This window comes from Nerophis ophidion, linkage group LG05, assembly GCF_033978795.1.
Source record: "Nerophis ophidion isolate RoL-2023_Sa linkage group LG05, RoL_Noph_v1.0, whole genome shotgun sequence".
Lineage (NCBI taxonomy): Eukaryota > Metazoa > Chordata > Actinopteri > Syngnathiformes > Syngnathidae > Nerophis > Nerophis ophidion.
The window spans coordinates 2,458,222-2,482,837 of record NC_084615.1 but is presented as its reverse complement, the minus strand read 5'-3'; the positions used below and the strand labels follow the sequence as shown (position 1 = coordinate 2,482,837).

Genomic DNA, 24,616 nt, shown 5'->3' with positions numbered 1-24,616 from the left:
TGCCGTGAAAGGCCAGGTTTTGACTAGCGTAAGTCATGACTAACAAGACAGAACTTGGACACTCTCCCGTTGTTTGGTAACACATTTCCATTTCGGCAAAATACGTAAACATCCGCAGTCCGATGCGAATGTGACCATGAACATTGACCCCAGTCACTGTAAACCTGCTCAAAGTGTCATCTATCTACTCATTTAAATCTATGGCTGAAAATGTTGCCGACCACAGTGTGTTGATGTTATTGTTTCTCCTGACCTATTAATCTACCTGCTGATTTCCTCTTCCTTGGTGGTTACGCTCTGCTGTAATGTTCTGGTTAGACTTCTGTTCAAGTGTACAAAGCATGTATTCTCTTCTTGTTTCAATACTTCACGTTCAAGCTGGCTAAACTAACATCGCATTTTTATCTCCTCCTCCCTCCGTGTGTGTCCGCACTAGTTCTGCATTTTAGAATTGTCTCCATTACTTTATTCAAAACACATACAGTATTTTTCGGATTATAAGTCGCACCTGCCGAAAATGCATAATAAGAAGGAAAAAGACATATATAAATCGCACCGGAGTATAAGTCGCATTTTTGGGGGGAATTAATTTGATAAAATACAACACCAAGAATAGAAATTTGAAAGGCAATTTAAAATAAATAAATAACAGTGAACAACAGGCTGAATAAGTGTACGGTATATGAGGCATAAATAACCAACTGAGAAGGTGCCTGCTATGTTAACCTAACATATTATGGTAAGAGTCAGTCAAATAACTATAACATATAGAACATGCTATACGTTTGTTTACCAAACAATCTGTCACTCTTAATTGATAAATCCGATAAAATCTTCTTCCTCAATGTCGCTTCTAAACAACTCTGCCAACTCCAAAGGTATGTGCCGCTTCCTCTTGTCGTTTTCTGCTGCATATTTCACTACGTCCAGCTTGTAATCTGCAGTACATGATTTCCTTTTTGGTGCCATTTTTGTTCAGCCCTTCTCAGTTTTTATAAGTTACCGCCAACGCTGAAATGAACCATTTTAATAACTACGCCAGTAGCATATAGCAGTTAGCATCCCATGACCCACAATGCACTTCTGCCATGACCCTGCCCTGCTGAATTCGTATTGGTTGACGTGTGTCTGACGATTGCTGACATTTTCTTTGTCTCTTCCGCGAATGAGATAAATGATATTATTTAATATTTTATGGTTATGGTTTAATAACTTCACACATAAGTCGCTCCGGAGTATGTGTTGCACCCCCCGCCAAACTATGAAAAAAACTGCGACTTGTAATCGGAAAAATACGTAATCGATACTTGGACATTTGTCCTTTTGTTCTAATCGTAATGCCTCAATCATTTTTCCCATCGCTACCTGTGACACATTTTAAATATAAAATAAACCAATAAAATATTGCCTAATAGAGCAAAAAGGCAAAGGTAATGAGAAAAAGCTGAAATGTTTGATGGCACTAACTAGAACAAACAAATACTTGTCTTAAATGTGGGTGTACAGTTTTTTTAGTCTATTAAATAAAGGTCATGGCCAATAACACAAATTAGACTATATCATCATCTAGACCCCCCCACAATCCATTACCGCAAATAGATTGCAGTCTTGTAGAACCCTCTGCACGGGGACACCTGATTAACAAATAAATGTCTGTTTTAAAGAAATGCTACCACTTCCTCAAGAAAACCAAATATAAAATGTTGTGTCAAATTTCCTTTGAATGCATCAGTCAAACATTGTTTTGAAATAAAGGTTTATATTCCACTGAATAGTGCTTCATTTACCAGCCAGACTGTGAGTCATCTGTTTTGAAGAATGCTACACTAATATAGTGAATATGAGGAAAGCCCGATAAATTAGAGGCTACAAAACACTGTCTTGTCTGCATCTGGGATGTGAGAACTACACAGTTCAATGAGATGAACACAAACAATGCTCCCCATTCACACGCAAGTGAGTCAACAGCCCACAGGAAATTCCAGACCCAGAATGGGTTCATTAGGAATAACACTTTTCTACGTGATATGCTAAAAACAATAACGCTTATTTGGTCAAAGAAGCCTAGGGAGCAAAATGTGGCAGATGAAGAATCCTCGTGTGAAAATGCCATATTAAAAACAAAGGTTACAGACTAAATGAGCTCAGTCATTAACTGTAAGACGATATATGTTGCTGTAATTTATGCTCTCTGTGCAGTACATACATCATTTTAGTGCAATTCACTGTAGCTCAAGGCATACGAATAAAATACTACTGTACCAAGAACATTAACTAAAACTGAGCATAGTGTTTTGGGTGAAACAACCTTCACTGAGAAGAGAAGAGAAGCTGTTCATGCCAGAGGACTGACTCCGATCATAAAACTGACTCAGGCCATTAAACAGGCCAACATTTACAAACTGGAAAAAATAAAGAGAGGACTGAGTTGCCAGTCCAAGTGAGTTTGACTAATGATGGGCATCATCAGGAGCGCAAACAGGACATTCTGAGTCTGGCTGACCACAAGCACGAGCTGAGTTATTCATACACTTGTCAAATACAACAATAAGAAAACCAGAGCTACCATAAATTCCGGACAATGAGCAGCTACTTTTTTCCTACACTTTGTACTCAGCGGCCTTTAAAATGATGCAACTAATTTATGGACTTTTCTTCGCTGGCGTCCATAATACAAATAACTTAAAAAAACAAACACGCAAATACACTGAACAAGTGTTTTACTGTGTGTGCTTATGGAACCATATTTTGGCCAAATTTGCTCTCTGCAGTGTACTATTTAGTGCTTCAAAAGCGGAAGTAGAGTGCCTTCACTTTTCTAGCCGCCCATAACTTTTCTACTCGTACGGGTTCTTCATTATTAACTCCAAGCCATGTTTGTAAGTTTTACAGTATAACTGAAACTATTTATATTGACTAAACCATCCCATGAGTGATATGTGTAGGAGTGTTTTTATGCATTCTAGCGCTGTTAAAATGAGCTAATATGCAAACATGTTCACTAGTGTCCGCGTTAGTATATTATTAACCTAGATTGGCATTCTTTTTGTATTGTTCCAGTTTCATAAATTACTCAGTAAACTCACCAAAACGTCACCATGGAGTTAGAGTCTGTTTAGCTGATTGGAGAGTGAGCTTCCACAGATAGTAGGTTCATTGAGATGACCTCTGTTTTGTTTTACTGCCATGTGACAAGCACCGTTTGGAAACAATTAAGGTATGTACATAATAATTTACAGAATCTGTGTAAATATTCATTTTGCAACGTATATATCTGTGGCTTATATAAGTCCACTGCGGATAATATATGGAAAAAATATTTTTTTTCTGGCAAAATTTAGTGGGTGCGGCTTTTATCCGGGTGCGCTGTATACTACTATTATTATGGTAATTAAAGGTGCAAAAAAATTTGGCAGTTCATGCAGGCAGCAGGGCAATAAAAGTTGCATCTTTGGCTTGATAAAAAAGGCAGAGGTTGGCACCACTAATATCATAACAACACCACATATCAAAGTCAGCTGTGTTTAGTGTCCTGCTCTTAGCACAACCTATAATACTCCTTCTGCAAATCGATTACAATATTAAACATCTACAATGCATTTACCATAAATTAATGGTGATCATGCATAGGGATGGTTACCTTTTATATTTGAATCGAGACAGCACCAATTCCTAGTAGAGGGGAATTGATACAAGTACCAATTTTCAGTACTTCTCTGTGTGTTCAAATGCGTTAATAAATGTTAATTGTTCTTTCAAATATCAGTAATTTTTTATTTAAAAGTTAACACTGAACTGTCCCATTGTTATCTTGTTTTATGTATGTGTCTCATTTGCAAGTACAGTACTGTACTATATTGTATGGTAGACTTTGCATGCTGTTGCAGTAGTAGCCAGGAAGTAGTCTTTGCCAATAACTTTAATGTGCCAGTCTTTTTTTGTTAGGTCCTACAAAGTGTTTAAACTGTAAGTATTGTACCTTTACAGATGAGCTGTTTGATTATAACATGCATCTTATTGGTAGTATACATTACAAGATTTGTAAGTGTTGAAATTGACATTTAAAATCGCTAATACGAATATTTAGCATGTGTATGTAAATACAATGTAGTTTAGCATAGAGCTAGTGCGTTTTGAAAAGTGGATCCTTTTTGTACTTTTGAGCACCTTCTTCATGCTTTGTTGTCATGAAAAGTTCTAACATTATCTAGAGGCAGTCTGACTAAGTCTGCTCTGAAAGCTTGTTTACCAAAGTTCTAACATTATCTAGAGGCAGTCTGACTAAGTCTGCTCTGAAAGCTTGTTTACCAGCCAATCGCTTGAGCAGTTGCAACCAGTTGTGACGTCACGTGCAAGAAAAGTTATCAAAGTATGGCTCTGTTTGAATTTACGTGAATCGGTACCCGGTAGGACCGACGGACTTCAATCAATATCCATGATAAAGTACCGAATTTGATATCTATCCCTTATTTTTTGGTTACTGTTTGTACATTAGTATGACAATAAAGTGCACCTTTATCAATAAAAATGTGCATTTATTGTATCATCAGAGGGTAAAAAAGTATCAAATAAATCAGTCCACCACAGACTCAACTATACTATGGATCGAAATGCTGTGTAAATAATGAAGGTGAGTCATTCTCGAATTACACTGCACATCATTCAAGGTGCTAAACCATTGGCTAAATATTGCCATGAATCCACACACTGACTGGATGTTCAGAAGAATATTTGTCCTTGCCTGACAGGATACCATTAAGGACCCTATTTTCTTATTTTTTATTATCATTTACCGTTTCTGCTGAATCAAATGTCTAAACAGATCTGCTCTTTTGCATCATCCCAGGGCTATTTTTTGCATTATGTAACTGGAGGATCCAAGCAACCTTCTCAAAAGATCCTAATGAGGCCCCCCGAGTGGCATACAGAGCAGGGCCAGCAGATTGAAAACAAAGTCAGACATTAAACAAAAGTGTTGTTTGATTTAGGACTCAAAAGTCTATGGAATTACACAGTTTTTGATAAATTATGTGAATATAAGTCTGCAGTTTTAAGGTTTGAAAGTGTTAACTTGCTAGCAGAAGCATAAACCCACAACATATTTGTCTGGGCTTTAATTCCAGTTTGATTGCCAAGGTAATACGTGCTACCATCTGATCACAGCCTTTCTTCTTCACAATGAGCCAAGCTACACATTAAAATAACTACTAATTAGTGTTTATGAAGTGTGAAGATGATGGCATGTTACTACAAGCAATTAAGGCTTGAGGTGTTTCAATTAGTGCCATCACTTTGCAGAACAGCCAGTCTCATGTAAAGTGCATCCACAAAGTATTCACAGCACTTCACTTTTTCCACATTTTGTTATGTTGCAGCCACTGTCCTCAACATTTTACAGACAGTACTTCATAATGATAATGTGAACTTGTTTTCAACATTTTGCAAAAAAAAATAATAAAAAAGATTTTAAAAAAATCCCATGCATATTAAATCGAAATTTATAAAGCACTTTTCATACATAAGATATGCAACACAATGTGTTTTACAGACTCAAAAACAGTGCCGGATGCCCCGCATTACTCATAATCAATCACATCCATGCACACAAGAACATACAGTTCAATGCATGGCTGAGTACAGAGGTGCCAGGTGAAGAAACACTATCACAGGAGCTGTCTGCACCAGGAGGTCACAAGGCCACGGCCACCAGGACGCTGACACAAAGCGCCCCCACAGCCATGACCGATATAATCCCTGATGCAGAGGGCTCCCTCTGAGGAACGCTGGAAAGTAAAAATAATAAAAACATGTACAAAAGTAGGAACCATGAGTAATAATAAAATACAAAATACAAACATAGGACCAACAGCTAAAACTTCAGTTTTGTCCTGGTTAAAGGGACAGTTTGCAACATTTACACAGATGTCCAGAGGGTGCTAACTTTCATATGTACTTTACACAGTATTTCTGCCATCTTACGGCTTCTCGTACATAATGATGTAATTACGTACAAACGTAACACATGCATGCGCGTTAACTTTAGGTGTTGATAGCTATCAGTAGCAACTTGGATAGCTAGTGTTAGCTGGCCCTAAATGTATATTCTATCATAAAAACAACATGTTGCTTCTGTTGGACTGCTTTTGTATGTGTGCACGCGCTCCCTGTGCGTACGTGTTGACGAGACTGGGTGAGTAAAGGCTAATCATTTATTTGGGCCGCTAACATTTATTTATAACATGAATTTCATAAATTGTAAAAAATATTGACAATTTTCAAACAAATATGTTCTGTTAAACCACTAATGGTAACATAAGCTAGCTGGTGGTGTTCTTGTTATAATTTTGTTTTGAAAAATGTTACTGTTAAGAAGTTGCAAACAGCAACTTTAAGTTGTAAAATCTGTTATATTTGATCTAGGACTGGGCAATGGCTGAAAACTGTATCATGTTATATATACCTTTTTTATCCTGATATCGATAATTATTGAAATTTCAATGACCTATGAAGCATGAAAATAAATACAGTAATGCAATTTTCAACTTACCAAGGATGTCCATGAATGTTCTCATTCATCCAGGTCATTGTCATCTCAGGGCATTCAATCGATCGCAACTGGACTGTCTCAGAGTAGGTTTCATCAGTTCGTGGTCATATGTAGTCTTAGACTAGATCTGAATAGTCCTGTTGCAATCAATTGAATGCCCTGAAATTACAAAGGGTGCTATTTATCAGTGGAGAAGGTTTCTAGAAGCCACGTAGGAAGAGCGCAGCCAAAGTGGTACAATAAATGCAGTCGATTTGAAGATAGTTTCAGTTTTGCGACACTAGATGGAAGTAGTGTATAATCTATTGAACACTACATAGAGTAGTTTGGGAAGCACTAAATCCCACACATTAGAAGTAAGGCTGGGCGATATATCGATATATACGATATATTGCGGGAAAATGACTATATCGTAATATTCGAGTATACGTTCTCGCGCAGGACTTTTAACTGCAGGCGTACACTTCAGGCTCTCCTCGCTCTTTCCTGTGTCTCCTCGCAGACAAGCAGACGCACATTCTTCACAAACTGTCACGTCATACGTCACATACACTCCCTCGCTGGGCAGAGAGCTAGCCGCGTGGCTAACGTTAGCTGCTAACGTAGCCGTACGAGAAAAAGATGCTGCGGATCTGGTAACAGATCAAGGAAGACTTAATTCCCAATAAAAACAGCAGGGTTTCCATCATCTGGCGGTGGTTCGGCTTCAAGTGGGAATATGTCGAACAGACAACCGTAATTTGTCAAGTGTTGGGCAAAAGCGTTGCTATAAAAAGTAGCATTACTGCTAATATGTAGCATCATTTGAAAAGTCACTCGCAAGAGAATGAAGAGAATTTCATAACCTTAGTAACATACCACATAGTGAAGGATGAATACTATTTGATTTCCTATTATGCAGCTTTAAAATGGTTCACCCAAGATTCAGGTTGAAACTCCTCTAAAATACTGCATTTATTTTAAAAAAAACAACAATCAGAGTTGTTTTTAAAAGTTTTTTTTTTCAAAATTGTACTTAAAAAAGTAAGTTTAATACTAAGCTACGTTTAATAAAATTGGCAGCATCAAAATTGCTCTTCTTTAGCAGGGACCTCACTAATGCGGTTTTAAAGACAGCAGGAAAGACCCATGTCTAAAGCAAGCAATTTAAGATGCTTCAAATCTTTTCTCTCAAAGAACGATAATGTATTCTAAAAATTGTATTGGAATTTAATCTAAGAGACATGTGGTGGGTTTCATGATAGAAATAACCCTTTAATGCGTCTCAGCATTAACCAAGACAAAACTCCAACGTTTTCTGAGGTAAAAACAGACATTCAGATTAAAAGCAGTGTGAGCAGATAAAATGTCACATTGATTGTGTTTATTTTTCCTCTGAAGTGGTCCTCAAACTGCTCACAGAGGGAGTCTGTAGAAATGTGACATATATTATAAAAACAGGATTTAACATTTGACTAATTGTGGCAAAAAGGACCTTGGGGTTATGCTTATTGTTTGCAATGGCATGGGGAAAATGTTTTAGTTCTTGCGTTGTATAATTTTTGCTGTTTCACATAATATTTGGTAGTAAATTATTAGTTTTTTCTTAAGCCATTTTCTCTCTGCTATTTGGCAATTTCTTTTTAGTTTTTATACTTTCACATCATTTTTCCATGCTTATTTTCCATATTTTTTTAAGTCACCATTCCGGTTTTTAGTGGAGCAACAGGATCAAGGCTGGTTTTAAGGGCGTAATTAAAATGGTCAACAATAAAATCACAGGGTGCACGTAAAACTACTAGAGGACGTTTATGAAAAACTAATAAAATTTGCAGCCACGTCAGAAGTTAGATGGCGCATCATCTCAGTTTGCACTAAGGTCTCTCGCTTAACAAAAGCTGTGATATTAAAAAAACACAGTACCGGTAGTTAGTGGTCAGGGACAGCCTTGTCGACAACAGATGAGACACCGGTGGACAGACCCTAAGTAATGACCAAATCCAGAGTGTGTCCTCTGTTTTATAAGAGGGTGTAAAAATGATCAGTGTGTGGTTTAAAATCGCCAGCTAAAACTATCATATTTTACGTTGCGTGAGTAATTGATAAAAATTCAAAAAACGGGTTAATAAAAGCAGCACATTTCTTTGGTGGTCTAAAAACAGTGGCATACAAAACTGGGTGGGGGGCGTGTGCTAAAAACAATTGCATGGTATTTAAAAGTGGTATATTGATCAAATAAAATCAGTTTTGGAGTTGGGGTACGTGTGGTTATTGATGCTGGTTCACATCCCTTCTTACCACTTCTGACTGAAAAAACAAAGTTAAAATTTGATGGAAAGGCCTCAGTGAGAACTACTGGTACATTGTACCCATCCATACCTCGGATAATATCAAGCATTCAAATGTGAATAATGTAAAATCAAATCATGAATGATAATAGACTTACTAACTATAGAAGGGATGTTTAAAAGTGCCATGTTAATAATGATTAGTGTATTTGTGGTTGTAACTACTGGCGGGTGATGTTTTGGAAATGGTTTGAGGTTATTGATATTTACAGTGTTGTGTGTGTTGTTATTTGTATCATTCTCTGCCAGTGACGATGATGAAAATTAATGAATTGTTTGTAGAAAAATGAGGCCCAAGTCAAGTCTTGTGTATATTTCTGTAAAAGAAAAAAACATATGGGAAAAGACCAGGGGGACATCGGGCCGTAGGGACATGTAGCACCTACAGTATTCCTCTGTCACATTATAAACCGTATCCACCCATTGCACCGGTCACCCAGGGGGTCCCCCGCATCTGCGGTCCCTTCCAAGGTTTCTCGTTGTTCCCATCGGTTTGAGTTTTTTCTTGCTCTGATGTGGGATCTGAGCAAAGGATGTCGTTGTGGCTTGTGCAGCCCTTTGAGACATTTGTGATTAAGGGCTATATAAGTAAACTGATTGATTGACTTTGAAGTAGGGGTGAGGCCAGGGACAAAACTGCTTACACGTGTACGACTAAGAATTAAAAAGAGCAATAAAATCAAACTTTAGGAGCTCAGGCTGTGGTTTACAAGTGTGATTGGTACCCTGTGTGGATGGTTATCTTGCTGACCTATGGGTGTGGTTTGAGGATGTGGGGAATCTGTCCTGCTATGTCAGCATGAGAACTCCTCTTACACACACACTCCCCCTTTAGAGCCCCCAATGAAGAGGGTCGTGGGAGGAGTAGGGCCTGGTGATACCTGCTTTCCACCAAACATGATACAGTACCTGGCATTAATGCCAAAGAGTTCAATCTTTGTCTCATCAGAGTAGAGAATTTTGTTTCTCATGGTCTGAAAGTCCTGTAGGTGCATTTTGACAAATGTTTTACAAAATTAGCTTCCGTCTGGCCTCTATATCTTTTTCTGAATGAAAGCAAATGCTTCTCATCCAACCTGATGGAGCTTAAAATGTGTTGCAAAGAGGAATGGACAAAATTGCCCAAAGATAGAATGGCCAGGCCTGCGGGTGTTGCTACCAAAGGTGCATCAACAACGAATTGAGTAATGGCTGTGAGTAACTTACGTAAAAATTATCATTTTATGTTTTTATTTTTAATAAATTTGCAATAAAAAAAAAAACATTTTCACATTGTCTGTATGGGGTATTGTCTGTAGAATTTTTAAGGGAAAATATGTATGTATTTCATTTTGGAATAAGGCTGCAACATAATTAAATGTGGAAAAAGTGAAGCACTGTAAAATATTATCCAGATGCAATGTATAACATTGCATATAACATAAATGTGTAATTTTCCTGAAGGAACTGTAATTTTCCTGAAGGAACTCTCCTGACGGAATAAATAAAGTACTATCTAATCTATAACCTGTGGCTTTAGATGGCTGGGGAAAAAGCTAATAAAGCCACCTTAACTCAAACTGTGGAACTATTGCTGGGGCATGAAGTAATAAGAGGCTAAATATGAAATGGCAGCAAATCTAATTAATGTCAACATTCTCTCTGAAGCCTGCCATTTGTAAGTTCTTGTTCTCACTGGGCTAAAGATAATGCATAACACTCGCCACAAAGGCTCTTTGCCCAAAGAAAAGCTGTCATCTTACGGGACATTGCTATCATAGCCAAAATACCAAGAAACAGTTGACTTAAAAATGAGATAATACATCACAGCATATCATAGCAATATGCAATACATGCAAATATTTAAGGTTAATTGAACATAAAACAAAAATGACAATGCTTCCCAATATTGTTGTCCATTGAGTTTTTGTTATTTTATGTGAATAATGACTTTATTTTGTTTTTTATGGAACAGTGAGAAGTTGCGTGTTTGAATGGGGATAGCAATGAAAATAGCCCAAGCAGTGCAGAATGGTCTTACCTGGCCAAGTTGGTAAGGAAGCCTGAAGTGCTTGAGAAAGTATCAGAGGGCTGATGCAAGCTTGACACTTGCCCAGGAGTCTGAGCCCTGGTCCAGGTTGCGCTGATAGGAAGATACTGGCACGTCACCGACTTCTGATCCTTCTGCTGCTGTGTACCGAGTCCAAAGTGGAAGCTCTGACCTCCCGAGGTGCTCACCCCACAGATGGCGATTGGGCTAGAGATGGGCAGGTCTGTGGAAGTGCTGCTGCTTATTTGGCAGTAAGTCTTGCCGGCAGCCATCTTCTCTTGTTTGATCACACCTTGGGTGCATAGCTGGATAAAGTCGGCATCTTTTTCTTTCTTCACCAAAGCGGCTGTAGGGGTCAGGGTGGCAGGTGAGGATATGCATGAGCCGGACTGATCAGGACTGGCCACACAGTTGTTACCATTGAGAGCGAGTGAGCCACTGCCATTAGCGACCTCTGCGATAGCAGACTTGTTTTCCCTGGTGTCTGAACCGGCATCCACGAATAAAGCGTCGTCTGCCAGAGTGGACAGGAAGGCGTCATCCCCAGCATAAAAATCTGAAGGGGAGCCTGTGAGCTCAAAGTCACCGAGCAGATCCAGAGTGTTATCGCCAAATAGTTTCTGGCTCATGTCGATGTCTTTCCCGATGTGTTCAAATGCATGATCCAAGTCAATTAGATCATGGCCTACTCTATCCAGAGAGAAATCCTCAGTTTTCATGGTGAAAAAGTTTGGATCGGATCCCCCAATTAGGGAATCCATGGAAGACGGGGTTAACTGTGATATTTTGCCCCCCAGATTCAACAAGTTCACGCCAAGGTTTTGGCGACTGGACGGTCTCTGCTCTTTGGTCAGGCCCCGTTGCTGGGGATCTTCTTGCAAGGGGCCAACGTTTGCAGTGAGGGAAGAGGATATCACTTCCATTGGAGCAGAGATGCTATTGAGGCCGTTAGACTTTCCAGGCTGCATTAACTGGCTAGATGGGTGAATAACAGAGGCGGTAGAATTGATGGCACTTTGAGGGGCCACTTTCAAGGAATCTCCCCCCTCTGGGAATTCGTTGTAGAACAGTTTGCCTGAATGGTCATCTCTTCTGAATGTTATCTTTACTTCACCTTGGTCCATCTTTTGGCATGGAGAGACAACAAAAAGAGTTTAGTTAGTTAACAGGCTGCCCACATTTGGACAAATATTGATTTTACCTTCAGTTGATACCCTGCTAATTCTAAAAATGTTGGCTTTTAGAAAGACAGTACAGAACATATTTTATGGTGAGTGTAACTAAGAAAACTAATAAGAAAACAATAAAATAAAGGTTATCAGTTGAATTCTTTTTGATTGAGGGAAACAAGTATTTATCTTACACTAACACCCACAGATTGGTTGTATGCCCATCAATAGGAACAAGTACCGAAACTTGGTTCCGTGAAATCAAAACTAAAAGATCTAAATTAAAGATCACCGGTAGGGATGTGTACCGAATCCCGTACTTTTTTGGCAACCGACCGAACCCTTCGGTCCTTCCAGGCAATGATTCACGTATAATCGAACGGTGCCATGTTAACGATACGTGGGCTGCGCTTGACGTTACGCTCCGCTCGATTGCAGACTCACCCAAGTCTTTACAATTCAACACTTGCCAATCACTCAGGCAGCACTTAGGGTGGACTCAGCCAAAATACCTCTCGGTAATGTTGCAATTTTCAATGCTAACAAAAATATTCACCCCAAAAAAAAAATCACTCCAAAGTAAGGTTCCACTTCTCTAAAAATGCAATAGCTCTATGCTAAAAAAAACATTTTATTTGCTATTGACGTGCTACCGGTTAGCATTAGCAATTTTACATTGAGATTTCAACAACTCCAAAATTTCTTAATACTACAATGAAAATGCACATTACAATCAAACAGCTGGTGCGAAGTACAATTACAATAGCACAATTAGAGAATTAACGCTTTTTAGACTAGACAGCAAATATTGAACTGACTAGCAAACACCATACATGTTTACACTATTGCCATTTAACGTCTTGGACTTGCAAATGTAATTGAGAATAAACATTTTGTAATAAAACTAACTACAACAGCAAGACAACCGTTATAATCGCCTCATTTTTAAAAGTTGTAAAAACAGAAAGATTTTGTTATCAAAACAATATTCATTAACACACACAAAAGTACAAAAAATTGGAACCATTGAGTAGAGGTATCAATTAGCGGGAATTGGTACCGTACTGGTTCAAATGTGAACGGTACCTATTCCTAATCACCAGTAGCAAACCGATAAAAAAAATAAGCAGCCTCATTTTGGTGTTAAAATAATTGCACTCATAGGCACCTGCAACAAGTACTTTATGGTTGTATTGTGCATGTAACGTCTGTTTAAGTAGGCACAAAATGTGAAGTTCTTTTTAGGCTTTATTGCTGATCATAACACACTAACAGCAGCCGTAGGACAAAATACCACCTGTGCCGCAGCGCGAGTTTCAACAACACGGCATTTCTTAGTTATGCACCGATCATGGTCATGGCAAGTGAGGTGCATTCACAAAAAACAATTTTTTGAGCGTCAATTTTACAACATAAGCAAGTGGTTTTCTGAACACACTCTGCATTTTTTGATGCTGCAGGTTAATATAGAAATTTGTTGTGCTTTTTATTTCTTATTTTGCGATGAATGAACATATTACTAAGTTATTTAATTTATATTATTGAACTATTTAGATTACTAGTCTTTCCAATTTATTTATTTTTTTAAAAGTACCTGTATGGTATTAGTAACGGTTAACATGTAAACAGGACCCATCCTTACCAATAAGGCACACAAATAACTCCTGTCCATTTTGGAAATTACTTATGTGGATACAATACATTTGTCAAACCAAGTCACTTTCACCATTATGGTCAAGATCAAAAGGCTTTCAAAAGAACTCTGGGTCAAGATTACAGTGTACTGTAATGGCCTACAACAGTCGTTCTCAACCTTTTTTCAGTCATGTACCCCCTGTGAACATGTTTTTTTTATTCAAGTACCCCCTAATCAGAGCAAAGCATTTTTGGTTGAAAAAAAGAGATAAAGAAGTAAAATACAGCACTATGTCATCAGTTTCTGATTTATTAAATTATGTAACAGTGCAAAATATTGCTCATTTGTAGTGGTCTTTCTTGAACTATTTGGAAAAAAAGATATAAAAAAAACTGAAAACTTGTTGAAAAATAAACAAGTGATTCAATTATACACATAGAAGTAATCATCAACTTAAAGTGCCCTCTTTGGGGATTGTAATAGGGATCCATCTGGATTCATGAACTTAATTCTAAATATATCTCCCCCCCAAAAAAAGAAATATTTAACACCAATATTTATGGAACATGTCCACAAAAATTCTAGCTGTCAACACTGAATATTGCATTGTTGTATTTTATTTTCACAGTTTATGAACTCACATTCATATTTTGTTCAAGTATTATTCAATAAATATAATTATAAAGGATTTTTGAATTGTTGCTATTTCTGGAATATTTTTTAAAAATCTCACGTACCCCTTGGCATACCTTCAAGTACCCAAATTTGAGAACCACTGGTCTACAAGACAATCAATTAAAAGGTTGGTGAGAAAGAGACCACTATTGCCATAATAAACAGAAAATGGAAAAAATATGCGATATTGATCAATTGGCTCTGGAGATCCATGCAAGATTTGTGGGGTATGGATCATTCTGAAAAATGATGGAGCAGCTCAAAGTCAAAAAGAGCTGATAAGGATATTTGGACTACATTCACCAAGTAAACCAACTGTGCCCGCTCAAGAAGACACATGTACAGGCATGTCTGATGTTTGCCAATAAACACCTGAATGACACAGGCTTGGGGGAATGTTGTGTGATGAGACGAAAATTAAGCTCTTTGGATTGACTCGACTCAACGTGTCCAACAATACCATCCCTACGTATTTCTGTTACCGGTACAGAAGAAGCACATTACAATCCGCACGTGGCCCTGCTAGTCTCTAGACCAGGGGTGTAAGAGGTGGGGCCCGTGGATCAAATCTGGCCCATTGTGTCATTTTGTTTGGCCCGCTAAAGGGTGGCTACCAGTTTGAAAACATAGTCATACTGCAAAAACCTGACAGCTCCAGAAATCACTGCAAAATGGTACCATTTTTATATTTACAGTAATTATAGCACTGTAAAAACTGGGATCGTAGATTTTACGGTAAAAAAGTAGCAGCTCCGTTGCCAGAATTGTATGAATTTATAGTATTGCAGTTTTAAAAAATGACAGGCATTTACGTAAAAAACGACAGCTAAGTCAACCAAATTTTTCTGTAAAAGTGGTACAGTTTTTACAATTTGCAGTAATGCACTGTAAAAAAACGGCTAGAGATTGTACAGTTAAAAAATTGGCAGCTCAGTCATTAGAATTTTAATGTCAAAACAAGTTTTTCCAATTTACAATAATTTGGTGAAAAAACCCCACAGTACATTTAACAACAAAATTCTGGAGAATGGGCTGCCACGATTTTTTACCATAAAATCTAACGATCTCCCCCATTCTTACTAGTTGCCATCTATTGAACCTGACACTCCCTCCTACCTTATATTTACAGTATATATATGGCGGTATGAGGCTAAGGCTATGTCTACACAAAGCTGGGTAACCCTTTAAACAAATAACTATTCAGCCTATGCTTCGTTTCAGCTACACTTAATCACCGTTAAGGTTCCCCTTCTCGGAGAACTTTTTACACGGGTAAGTGCGCCGTCTATTTAAGTTAAGTTAAAGTTAAAGAACCAATGATTGTCACACACACACTAGGTGTGGTGAAATTTGTCCTCAGCATTTACCCGTCCCCTTGTTCGGCCCCTGGGAGGTGAGGAGAGCAGTGAGCAGCAGCGTTGGCCGCGCTATGGAATCATTCTGGTTATTTAACCCCCAATTCCAACCCTTGATGCTGAGTGCCAAGCAGGGAGGTAATGGGTCCCATTTTTATAGTCTTTGGTATGACTCAGCCGAGGTTTGAACTAACGACTTTCCGGATTTCTTGAATCTCCGGCTCCTAGCTTTTGCTATGGACCCATTGATCGTTTACAAACCAAGTTCGGAGAGGAAGTGACGCCAAAAAGGATTCTCTATTATTAGAGAAGGGTTAGGGTTGTACAAGTCAGGAAAGTCGATTGGAGCCGTTTCAAAGCAGCTTAAGGTCCCAATAGTAACTGTGCAAACAATTGTTCGTAAGTAAAAAGTGCATAGCACAGTTTTGTCACTGCCACACAGAAAGTGATATCAGAATGAACGCGCCACAACCAGCTTCATAACAACCCGATAGGTAACTCGGCGGCAACCACCAGAAAAATGGAGGCGAATCATCCAGAAATGCCAGTGTTTCTCCTTCTTGTACATGTACAAACTCTTTTGGAAATCCCACATGAATACTTTAAGAGAAAGAAACAGGCGATTGCAGTTATTTCGGATACAACACACACATCTTAGACGGCAACATAGCAATGTTGAGCGACGGTTTTTGATAAGCCCTGGAAGAACGGCAGCCTGGTGGGATATGTTTATCACCGTGTGTGTTGTGTCAGCGGAACGGCAAGAGAACTTTTGAATGTCCAGGTGAGCTTGGATTCTACTTAGTGAAAAACGTTGTCCATTTGTTGAAAAACAGAAGACAGTGCCGGCTGCCGGGGACAAGGGAAGACTAGGAAAAATAGAGAATGCATTTGGACTAGCAAATCAGTTATTGTCTGCCATGTATGTCGAGCGATTACTCAACGTCTAGTTTTATACTCTGTAACTATTGTGAAGCCATGAAGTGGTTGCGGTCGTCAAGTATGACCACCAATTTCAGCCTACAAGCACAGTCCTGTTGGTGGTTGTTGTAAAATGTTCTTTATCACATTGTTTACGTTTAAACGTCCATTAAAGATATGATTCATATACAGTATGATGGCTCAGATGTGATTCACTACAATAGTCTAACAGCTGCTAATGGTGAGGCTTATACTAAGGTTTACTGTTCTAAGAAATGTGGAAATAGTCTACATTGAAACATAGGGTAAGGATACACTTCCAGATCAGAGGTGACTATGACGCGTGCATTCTTTCGCGCATGTGTAATAGATTGCGTTGCGGCGGCTTACACGGTGGCATTGTTGTGTGTGGACAAGGATAAGATTAGGTGAGATTTACCCTAGATAACCTAATCTACTAATAGATACAGTCTACTTTGCCAGTCCAAAAGCATTCGCCGTTTTCCATAGTCTTCCCTCGACAGCCAGGTAATACAAGGCACATGCTACCTTTTTTATCACATCCACGGGAGCGCGCATTCTCATTGTCTCTCCTCAGACAAATGGACAAAGTTTTTCGTAAGTAGGATCGCAACTGACTCGGACATTGGAAAGTTCTCTTGCCGTCTGATTAGTGTTCTCTCCGAAATAGCTGCAACAGTTTTCTCTTAAGGGTTTCGTGTGTGATTTCCACAAGCGGCTGTACAGACGGAGGGAGAAACACGGTCATGTCTGGATGACTCGCTTTCATATTTCCAGTAGTCAGCTCTGAGTTACGAAACCGCTTTATAATGAATCTGGCTGTGGCGCGTTCTTTCTGAGGCCACTTCCTGTGTGGGGCGCGTTCTTTCTGGTGTCGCTTCCTCTCCGAACTCAGTTTGTAAACGATCAATGAGTCCATACAAAGCTAAGAGCCGGAGATTCAAGAAATACACGGCGCACTTGGACTGGACTCTCACTATTATGTTAGATCCACTACGGACTGGACTTTCATAATATTATGCTAGACCCACTCGACGTCCATTGCATCCGGTCTCCCCTACAGTGTGTGTGTGTGTGTGGGGGGGGGGGGGGGGGGGGGGTTCACCCACATCTGAGGTCCTCTCCAAGGTTTCTAATAGTCATTTACAATGACATCCCACTGGGTTGTGAGTTTTTCCTTGCCCTTATATGGGCTCTGAACGGAGGATTTCGTGCTGAGACAATTGTGATTTAGGGCTATATAAATAAACATTGATTAATTGATTGATTGACTTATCTGTGTAAAAAATTAACCAAGGAGGGGGGACCTTCAACGATAATTTAGTGTGGCTTAAATGGGGCTTAGGCTAAATAACTATTCGTTTGAGGGGTTATCCGGCTAAGGGTAGACATAGCACTACACTAAGTGTAGCACAATGTGTAGTGCTATATTAAAACTAAAAAGAAAGGACAATAACAAGTAGACAACTGTAGAAAACAGGTGTAAATGAGCAAAGAAAATGGAACACAAATCCTACATGCAGGATGTTTTATTTTCTTTGACATAACATCTATATTTGGTTTTATTATGTAAAAATAGTAAATAAAATGGCCCCTATCCTTTGATTTTTTTCAGTTTGGAAAAAACCCCGATTCTAACGTTTAGATTTGAATTGTGGGGAGCTGAAACCAGATTTGGAGAGAGGAGTGGACCAACATCCCTCCTGAGACTTTTATAACTTTTATAGCTCGGGACATGACTTAAAAGCGTTCTCAGTCATTATTGAACAGGAAATGATTAAATTTAAGAGATGGTTTCATGTCAATAAATTTTCATTAAATGTAAAAAAAACTAAGTTTATGATGCTTGTAAGAGAAAAAAGAAGGGAACGATCTAACTCAATAGATGGAACTGATATTGAAAGGGTTTCTGAACTTAGATTTTTAGGAGTGATACTGGATGATGGTCTGACATGGAAATGTCATATTGCAAATGTACGGGGAAAACATGTCTAAGAGTATTTTTATATCATACAAGGTAAAATATGTGTTAGATTATAGGGCAATGCGAATATTGTATTGTGCACTTATATTGCCATATATCAGCTACTGTGTGGAAGTGTGGGGGAACACATATAAGAGTAACAAAGGCATTGTATCAACTACAGAAAAGAGTTATAAGGATTATTAAGAATGTAGATTACTTAGAACACACTAACATATTATTCATTAATTCTGGTTTATTGAAACTACAGGAGCTAGTAAAGCTACAGACATTGTGTGTCATGTTTAAGGCTAAAAGTAAAATATCACCAGCAAATTTGCAAAAAATGTCATCACTTCTGAGATTACAGAGCATAGAAGAAAAGGTCATTTCAAACATCAGTATTCAAGGACAACTTTAACAATAAATGTGTACATCAGTGGTGGGGGTTCAACTATGGAATTCTCTTTACAATGAGATAAAAGACTGTAAAAATATATTCCAATTGAAAAAAATATATAAAGACAGAACAATAAGATCATATGGACAGCCATAAGTGTTTACTTTTTGCTATTTATTTATTATTCTACTTATTTTCTCTGTCTGGTTTTGTGTTTGTTTTGTATCATTCTGGGAGGTGTATATTCCATCCATTTTCTACCGCTTATTCCCTTTGGGGTCGCGGGGGGCGCTGCTGCCTATCTCAGCTACAATCGGGTGGAAGGCAGCGTACACCCTGGACAAGTCGCCACCGCATCGCAGAGCCAACACAGATAGACAGACAACATTATTATTATTATTTTTGCACTTGTGTTTTTCTTGTGTGTTTTTTGTTTGTTTTCATTACATTTGGATGTATTTGTTGGTTTGTATGATATCCATGAAGTAAGACTACGTATTATGGGAATAAGCGGTAGTAAATGGATGGATGGATTATGTTGAAAGGGGCAGGAAAATATAAGATTTTTCTTCATCCTGTTCCTTCTCAGGCATTGATGTGTAAATGTAAAATTGTATAATTGAGCAATAATTGTCTATCGATCAAAGATGCACATCAATGAAGGAGATAAATAAAAAATGAAATGAAACGAAAAGAGATATGTGAATCCCTCGTTGCCAACAAGGGGTACTCGGCGATCAGATATTTGTTTACTTCTTTCTTTCTTAGTTTATTTCGAACATGAACACATTTACAATACAATACAGACAATTTCATATCACCTCACATCACATGTCCGAAAAGGAGCAGGAAGAAGCAAAGCTTATTTAATCAGACTCCTTTCCCACGTCAGAGCGCCCACAAATATATACATTCATTTACTGACTCTTTTTAAAGCAAAATAGTAAAATGACATCCGTGAATGAGTAATACAACAGTTCTGTAACATGTAATTAAGTAATTCAGTCATTACCATCATACTGAGATGAAGAATATCTTATTTTCAATAAGGTTGAAAGTGTTTCTCATAATTCTTCTTCTTTGTACTTTGTAATCACTATTAATTTGAACAGCCTCTTAAATTGAATCATATCACTACAATGTTTAACTTCTTTACTTAATCCATTCCATCATTTAATTCCACATACTGATATGCTAAAGGTTTTAAGTGTTGTACGTGCATACAAATGTTTTGAATTACATTTTCCTCTAAGGTTATATTTCTCCTCTTTAGTTGAGAAGAATTGTTGTACATTCTTTGGTAGCAGGTTATAATTTACTTTGTACATCATTTTAGCTGTTTGCAATTTTACCAAATCATCAAGGGTTAATATTTTTGACTCAATAAATAAAGGGTTTGTATGTTCTCTATATCCAACATTATGTATTACTCCAATTGATCTTTTTTGTAACACAGTTAACAAATGTAGCGCACAGTTTTCCCATATTTCTGCACAATAACTCAGATATGGTAACACTAGCGAGCAGTAGAGAATATAAAGTGATTTTTGGCCCAGGACGTATTTTGCTTTATTCATTATTGAAATATTTTTTGCCACCTTATGTTGTATGTTTTGTCTATGAGATTTCCGGTTCATTTTATCCTCTATTAATACTCCCAAAAATATGGTTTCTTTTACCCTTTCAATATCTACTCCGTCTATTGGTATTCGTGTCTGATGCTCTTTTTTACTGTTACCAAATAGCATTATTTTAGTTTTACTGAGATTCAAAGACAGTCTGTTTTTATCAAACCATTTTTTTAATTTGTTCATTTCTTCCGTTATTATTTGTATTATCTTCAATCAAACACAGAAGAAACAAAAACCCCAATAGTTTGTTTTGATCATATTTCACTACATCTACCATGAAAAACCCTGGACTGTTTGCAATTTTTGTCACCCTAGAACAGGGGTGTCCAAACTTTTTCCACAGAGGGCCGCACACGGAAGATTTTAAGCATGCGGGGGCCATTTTGATATTTTTCATTTTCAAACCATAACAAAATATATGGATTTTTTTTTTATCATTTGGGCTCCTGGGAGCATAGAGGGTCTCAGTCACTAAAATGTTAAAAATAAGTTAAATATATTTTTTAATTTAATGTTTAGGCTTCACGGTGGAAGTGGGGTTTGTGCGTCTGCCTCACAATAAGAAGGTCCTGAGTAGTCAGGGTTCAATACCGGGCAAGGAGTCTTTTTGTGTGGAGTTTGCATGTCCTCCCCGTGACTGCGTGGGTTCCCTCCGGGTACTCCGGCTTCCTCCCACTTCCAAAGACATGCACCTGGGGATAGGTTGATTGGCAACACTAAATGGTCCCTAGTGTGTGAATGTGAGTGTGAATGTTGTCTATCTGTGTTGGCCCCGCGATAAGATGGCGACTTGTCCAGGGTGTACGCGCCTTCCGCCCAATTGTAGCTGAGATAGGCACCATTGCCCCCTGCGACCCCAAAGGGAATAAGCAGTAGAAAATGGATGGACGGACGGTTTGTACTTCATGAAGTTTTGCACTTGTTGTGTTTTATGTTGTTTTCATTACATTTGGATGTATTTGTTGGTTTGTATGATATCCATGAAGTAAGACTACGAGTGAAGAAGGAGCTTAGCTGGAAGGCAAAGCTCTGAATTCACCGGTCGATCTACGTTCCCATCCTCACCTATGGTCATGAGCTTTGGGTCATGACCGAAAGGATAAGATCACGGGTACAAGCGGCCCAAATGAGTTTCCTGTTTCCTCCCTTAGAGATAGGGTGAGAAGCTCTGCCATCCGGGAGGAACTCAAAGTAAAGCCGCTGCTCCTCCACATGGAGAGGAGCCAGATGAGGTCGTTCGGGATTCTGGTCAGGATGCCACCCGAACGCCTCCCGAGGGAGGTGTTTAGGGCACGTCCAACCGGTAGGAGGCCACAGGAAAGACCCAGGACACATTGGGAAGACTATGTCTCCCGGCTGGCCTGGGAACGCCTCGGGATCCCCCGGGAAGAGCTGGACGAAGTGGCTGGGGAGAGGGAAGTCTGGGCTTCCCTGCTTAGGCTGCTGCCCCCATGACCCGACCTCGGATAAGCGGAAGAAGATGGATGGATGGATAAAGACTACGTATTATGTTGAATGGGGCATGAAAATGTAAGATTTTTCTTCATCCTGCTCCTTCTCAGGCATTGATATGTAAATGTAAAATTGTATAATTGAGCAATAATCGTCTATCGATCAAAGATGCACATCAATGAAGGAGATAAATAAAAAATGAAATGAAACGAAATGAGATATGTGCAACCTTCGTTGCCAACAAGGGGTACTCGGCGATCAGATATTTGTTTACCTCAATCAAAGACAAAAGAAACAGAAACCCCAATAGATTGTTTTGATCATGTTTCACTATACCTACCATGAGAAACCCTGGACCAGGGGTCACCAATGCGGTGCCCACGGGCACCAGGTCGCCCGTAAGGACCAGATGAGTCGCCCGCTGGCCTGTTCTAAGAATAGCTCAAATAGCAGCACTTACCAGTGAGCTGCCTCTATTTTTCAAATTTTATTTATTTACTAGCAAGCTGGTCTCGCTTTGCTCGACATTTTTAATTCAAAGAGAGACAAAACTCAAATAGAATTTGGAAATCTAAAACATTTTTTTAAAGACTTGGTCTTCACTCGTTTAAATAAATTCATTTATTTGTTTTTACTTTGCTTCTTATAACTTTCAGAAAGACAATTTTAGAGAAAAAATACAACCTTAAAAATGATTATGGGATTTTTAAACACATATACCTTTTTACCTTTCAAATTCCTTCCTCTTCTTTTCTGACAATTTAAATCAATGTTCAAGTATTTTTATTTATTTATTGTAAAGAATAATAAATACATTTAAATTTAATTCTTAATTTTAGCTTCTGTTTTTTTGACAAAGAACATTTGTGAAATATTACTTCAAACTTATTGTGATTAAAATTCAAAAAAAATATTCTGGCAAATCTAGAAAATCTGTAGGATCAAATTTAAATTTGATTTCAAAGTCTTTTGAATTTCTTTTAAAAAATTTTTGGGGGAAAATCTAGAAGAAATAATGATTTGTCTTTGTTAGAAACATAGCTTGGTCCAATTTGTTATATATTCTAACAAAGTGCAGATTGGATTTCAAACTATTTAAAATATGTGGGAAATCATTGAGATTATCAGTGTTTCCACAAAAATAAATATCATTAATTATTAATAATAACATAGAGTTAAAGGTAAATTGAGCAAATTGGCTATTTCTGGCAATGTATTTAAGTGTGTATCAAACTGGTAGCCCTTGGCATGAATCAGTACCCAAGAAGTAGCTCTTGCTTTCAAAAAGGTTGCTGACCTCTGCCCTGGATTGTTTGAAATTGTTGTCACTCTAGAAAGTCGCCAGGGATCAAACGCTTATCCGATTTTAACAGGCGAATTTGCCACCATTACCCAGCATGCACTCCGCGCGGCTGTCATGACTAGCTCGCGACGTTAGCCGCCATGCCTAAGACGGCTTTGACAACGACGTTAAAATAAACACATACGGTAAAAAATAAAAAACATAAAAAACATAAATAAAAGAAAGGCGCTTATTAACATTGCCGCCACGTTTGGGGGCGACGTGAAGTGCGTACTTTACAAACGCCTCGCTCGTATGTGACCACTAGAATAGCACATTCATGACATTTAAGTCGCTTTAGCGTCAGTAAAATACATCGACGAAAGGTTGGATTTACCCTTGAAATGAATGCTCGTTGGTGGGAGCCCTCAGGTCGTCTGGCCGCATTGTTATGGTTCAAAGTGGCCGACCACAACACGCCGATTCTGTATTTAATCCTTCAGCGTCGCATTCCTGTCGATGAAAACAAGTTGAACAAAAGCCGCTTAAGGAGGTGTGTCTCACAAATATATATACTTTAAAAGTTCTCTCGCTGCTATACACGGCGAGAGTCGGCTGCAAGTAAACAAGATGAGCTACGACGCTGCCCAGAAAGCCGAGCCGTTAGTCAAGTAGGCGCAACCTTCAAGCAAAACATACAAAATGGAGAAGCAAGCCAGCAAGTCCACACTGGCCTCGCTGTGGCAGCCTGGAGCGACATCTGTCGGGGAACATAGGTAACTACACTCTCTATGTCGTAATGCAGCCGTGTCCAAAGTGCGACCCGAGGCCCATTTGTGGCCCCCAGATCATTTATTAATGGCCCCTGGCCCATTCTAAAAAAATACTATAATAAAAATTTGAAACATAAAAGAGTGGAGAAAAACAACAACAACTAGATATGCGCGGTTTGCGGTCTTTATCCGCGGGTCGGGCGGGTGACATTAAGAAAAAATAGATTTTGAAGTGTAACAAACAGTTCAGGGTGTCCCTCCAGTGTTGCCGTAAGAGGTCTGTATAAAGGTGGGTTGTTGAAGAAGGTGTAGGTATATGGAAAGAGGTGTAAAGAAGGGAACAATAAAGAAGTGGTGCTCTCATGACTCCCTTTTATTATTTTATTTGATCAGTACCCAAATTATGCGAACCCAGGACACTCGGCTACATTGGTG

General features: G+C 38.6%; 1 protein-coding gene across 1 annotated transcript in view; it reads right to left on the bottom strand.

Annotated features, from left to right (window-relative positions):
• nr3c1 (nuclear receptor subfamily 3, group C, member 1 (glucocorticoid receptor)) overlaps positions 1-24,139 on the bottom strand; it is a 48,842-nt gene extending 24,703 nt beyond the window's left edge. Inside the window, exons 1-3 of the mRNA XM_061899709.1 lie at positions 23,985-24,139; positions 23,806-23,921; positions 10,895-12,027 (exon numbers count right to left, since the gene is read on the bottom strand). Of these exons, the coding sequence (XP_061755693.1) occupies positions 10,895-12,027 (1,133 nt within the window). The 5' untranslated portion in view covers positions 23,806-23,921; positions 23,985-24,139. The remainder of the gene's footprint in view (positions 1-10,894; positions 12,028-23,805; positions 23,922-23,984) is intronic.
• Between the last annotated feature and the right edge of the window lie 477 nt (positions 24,140-24,616).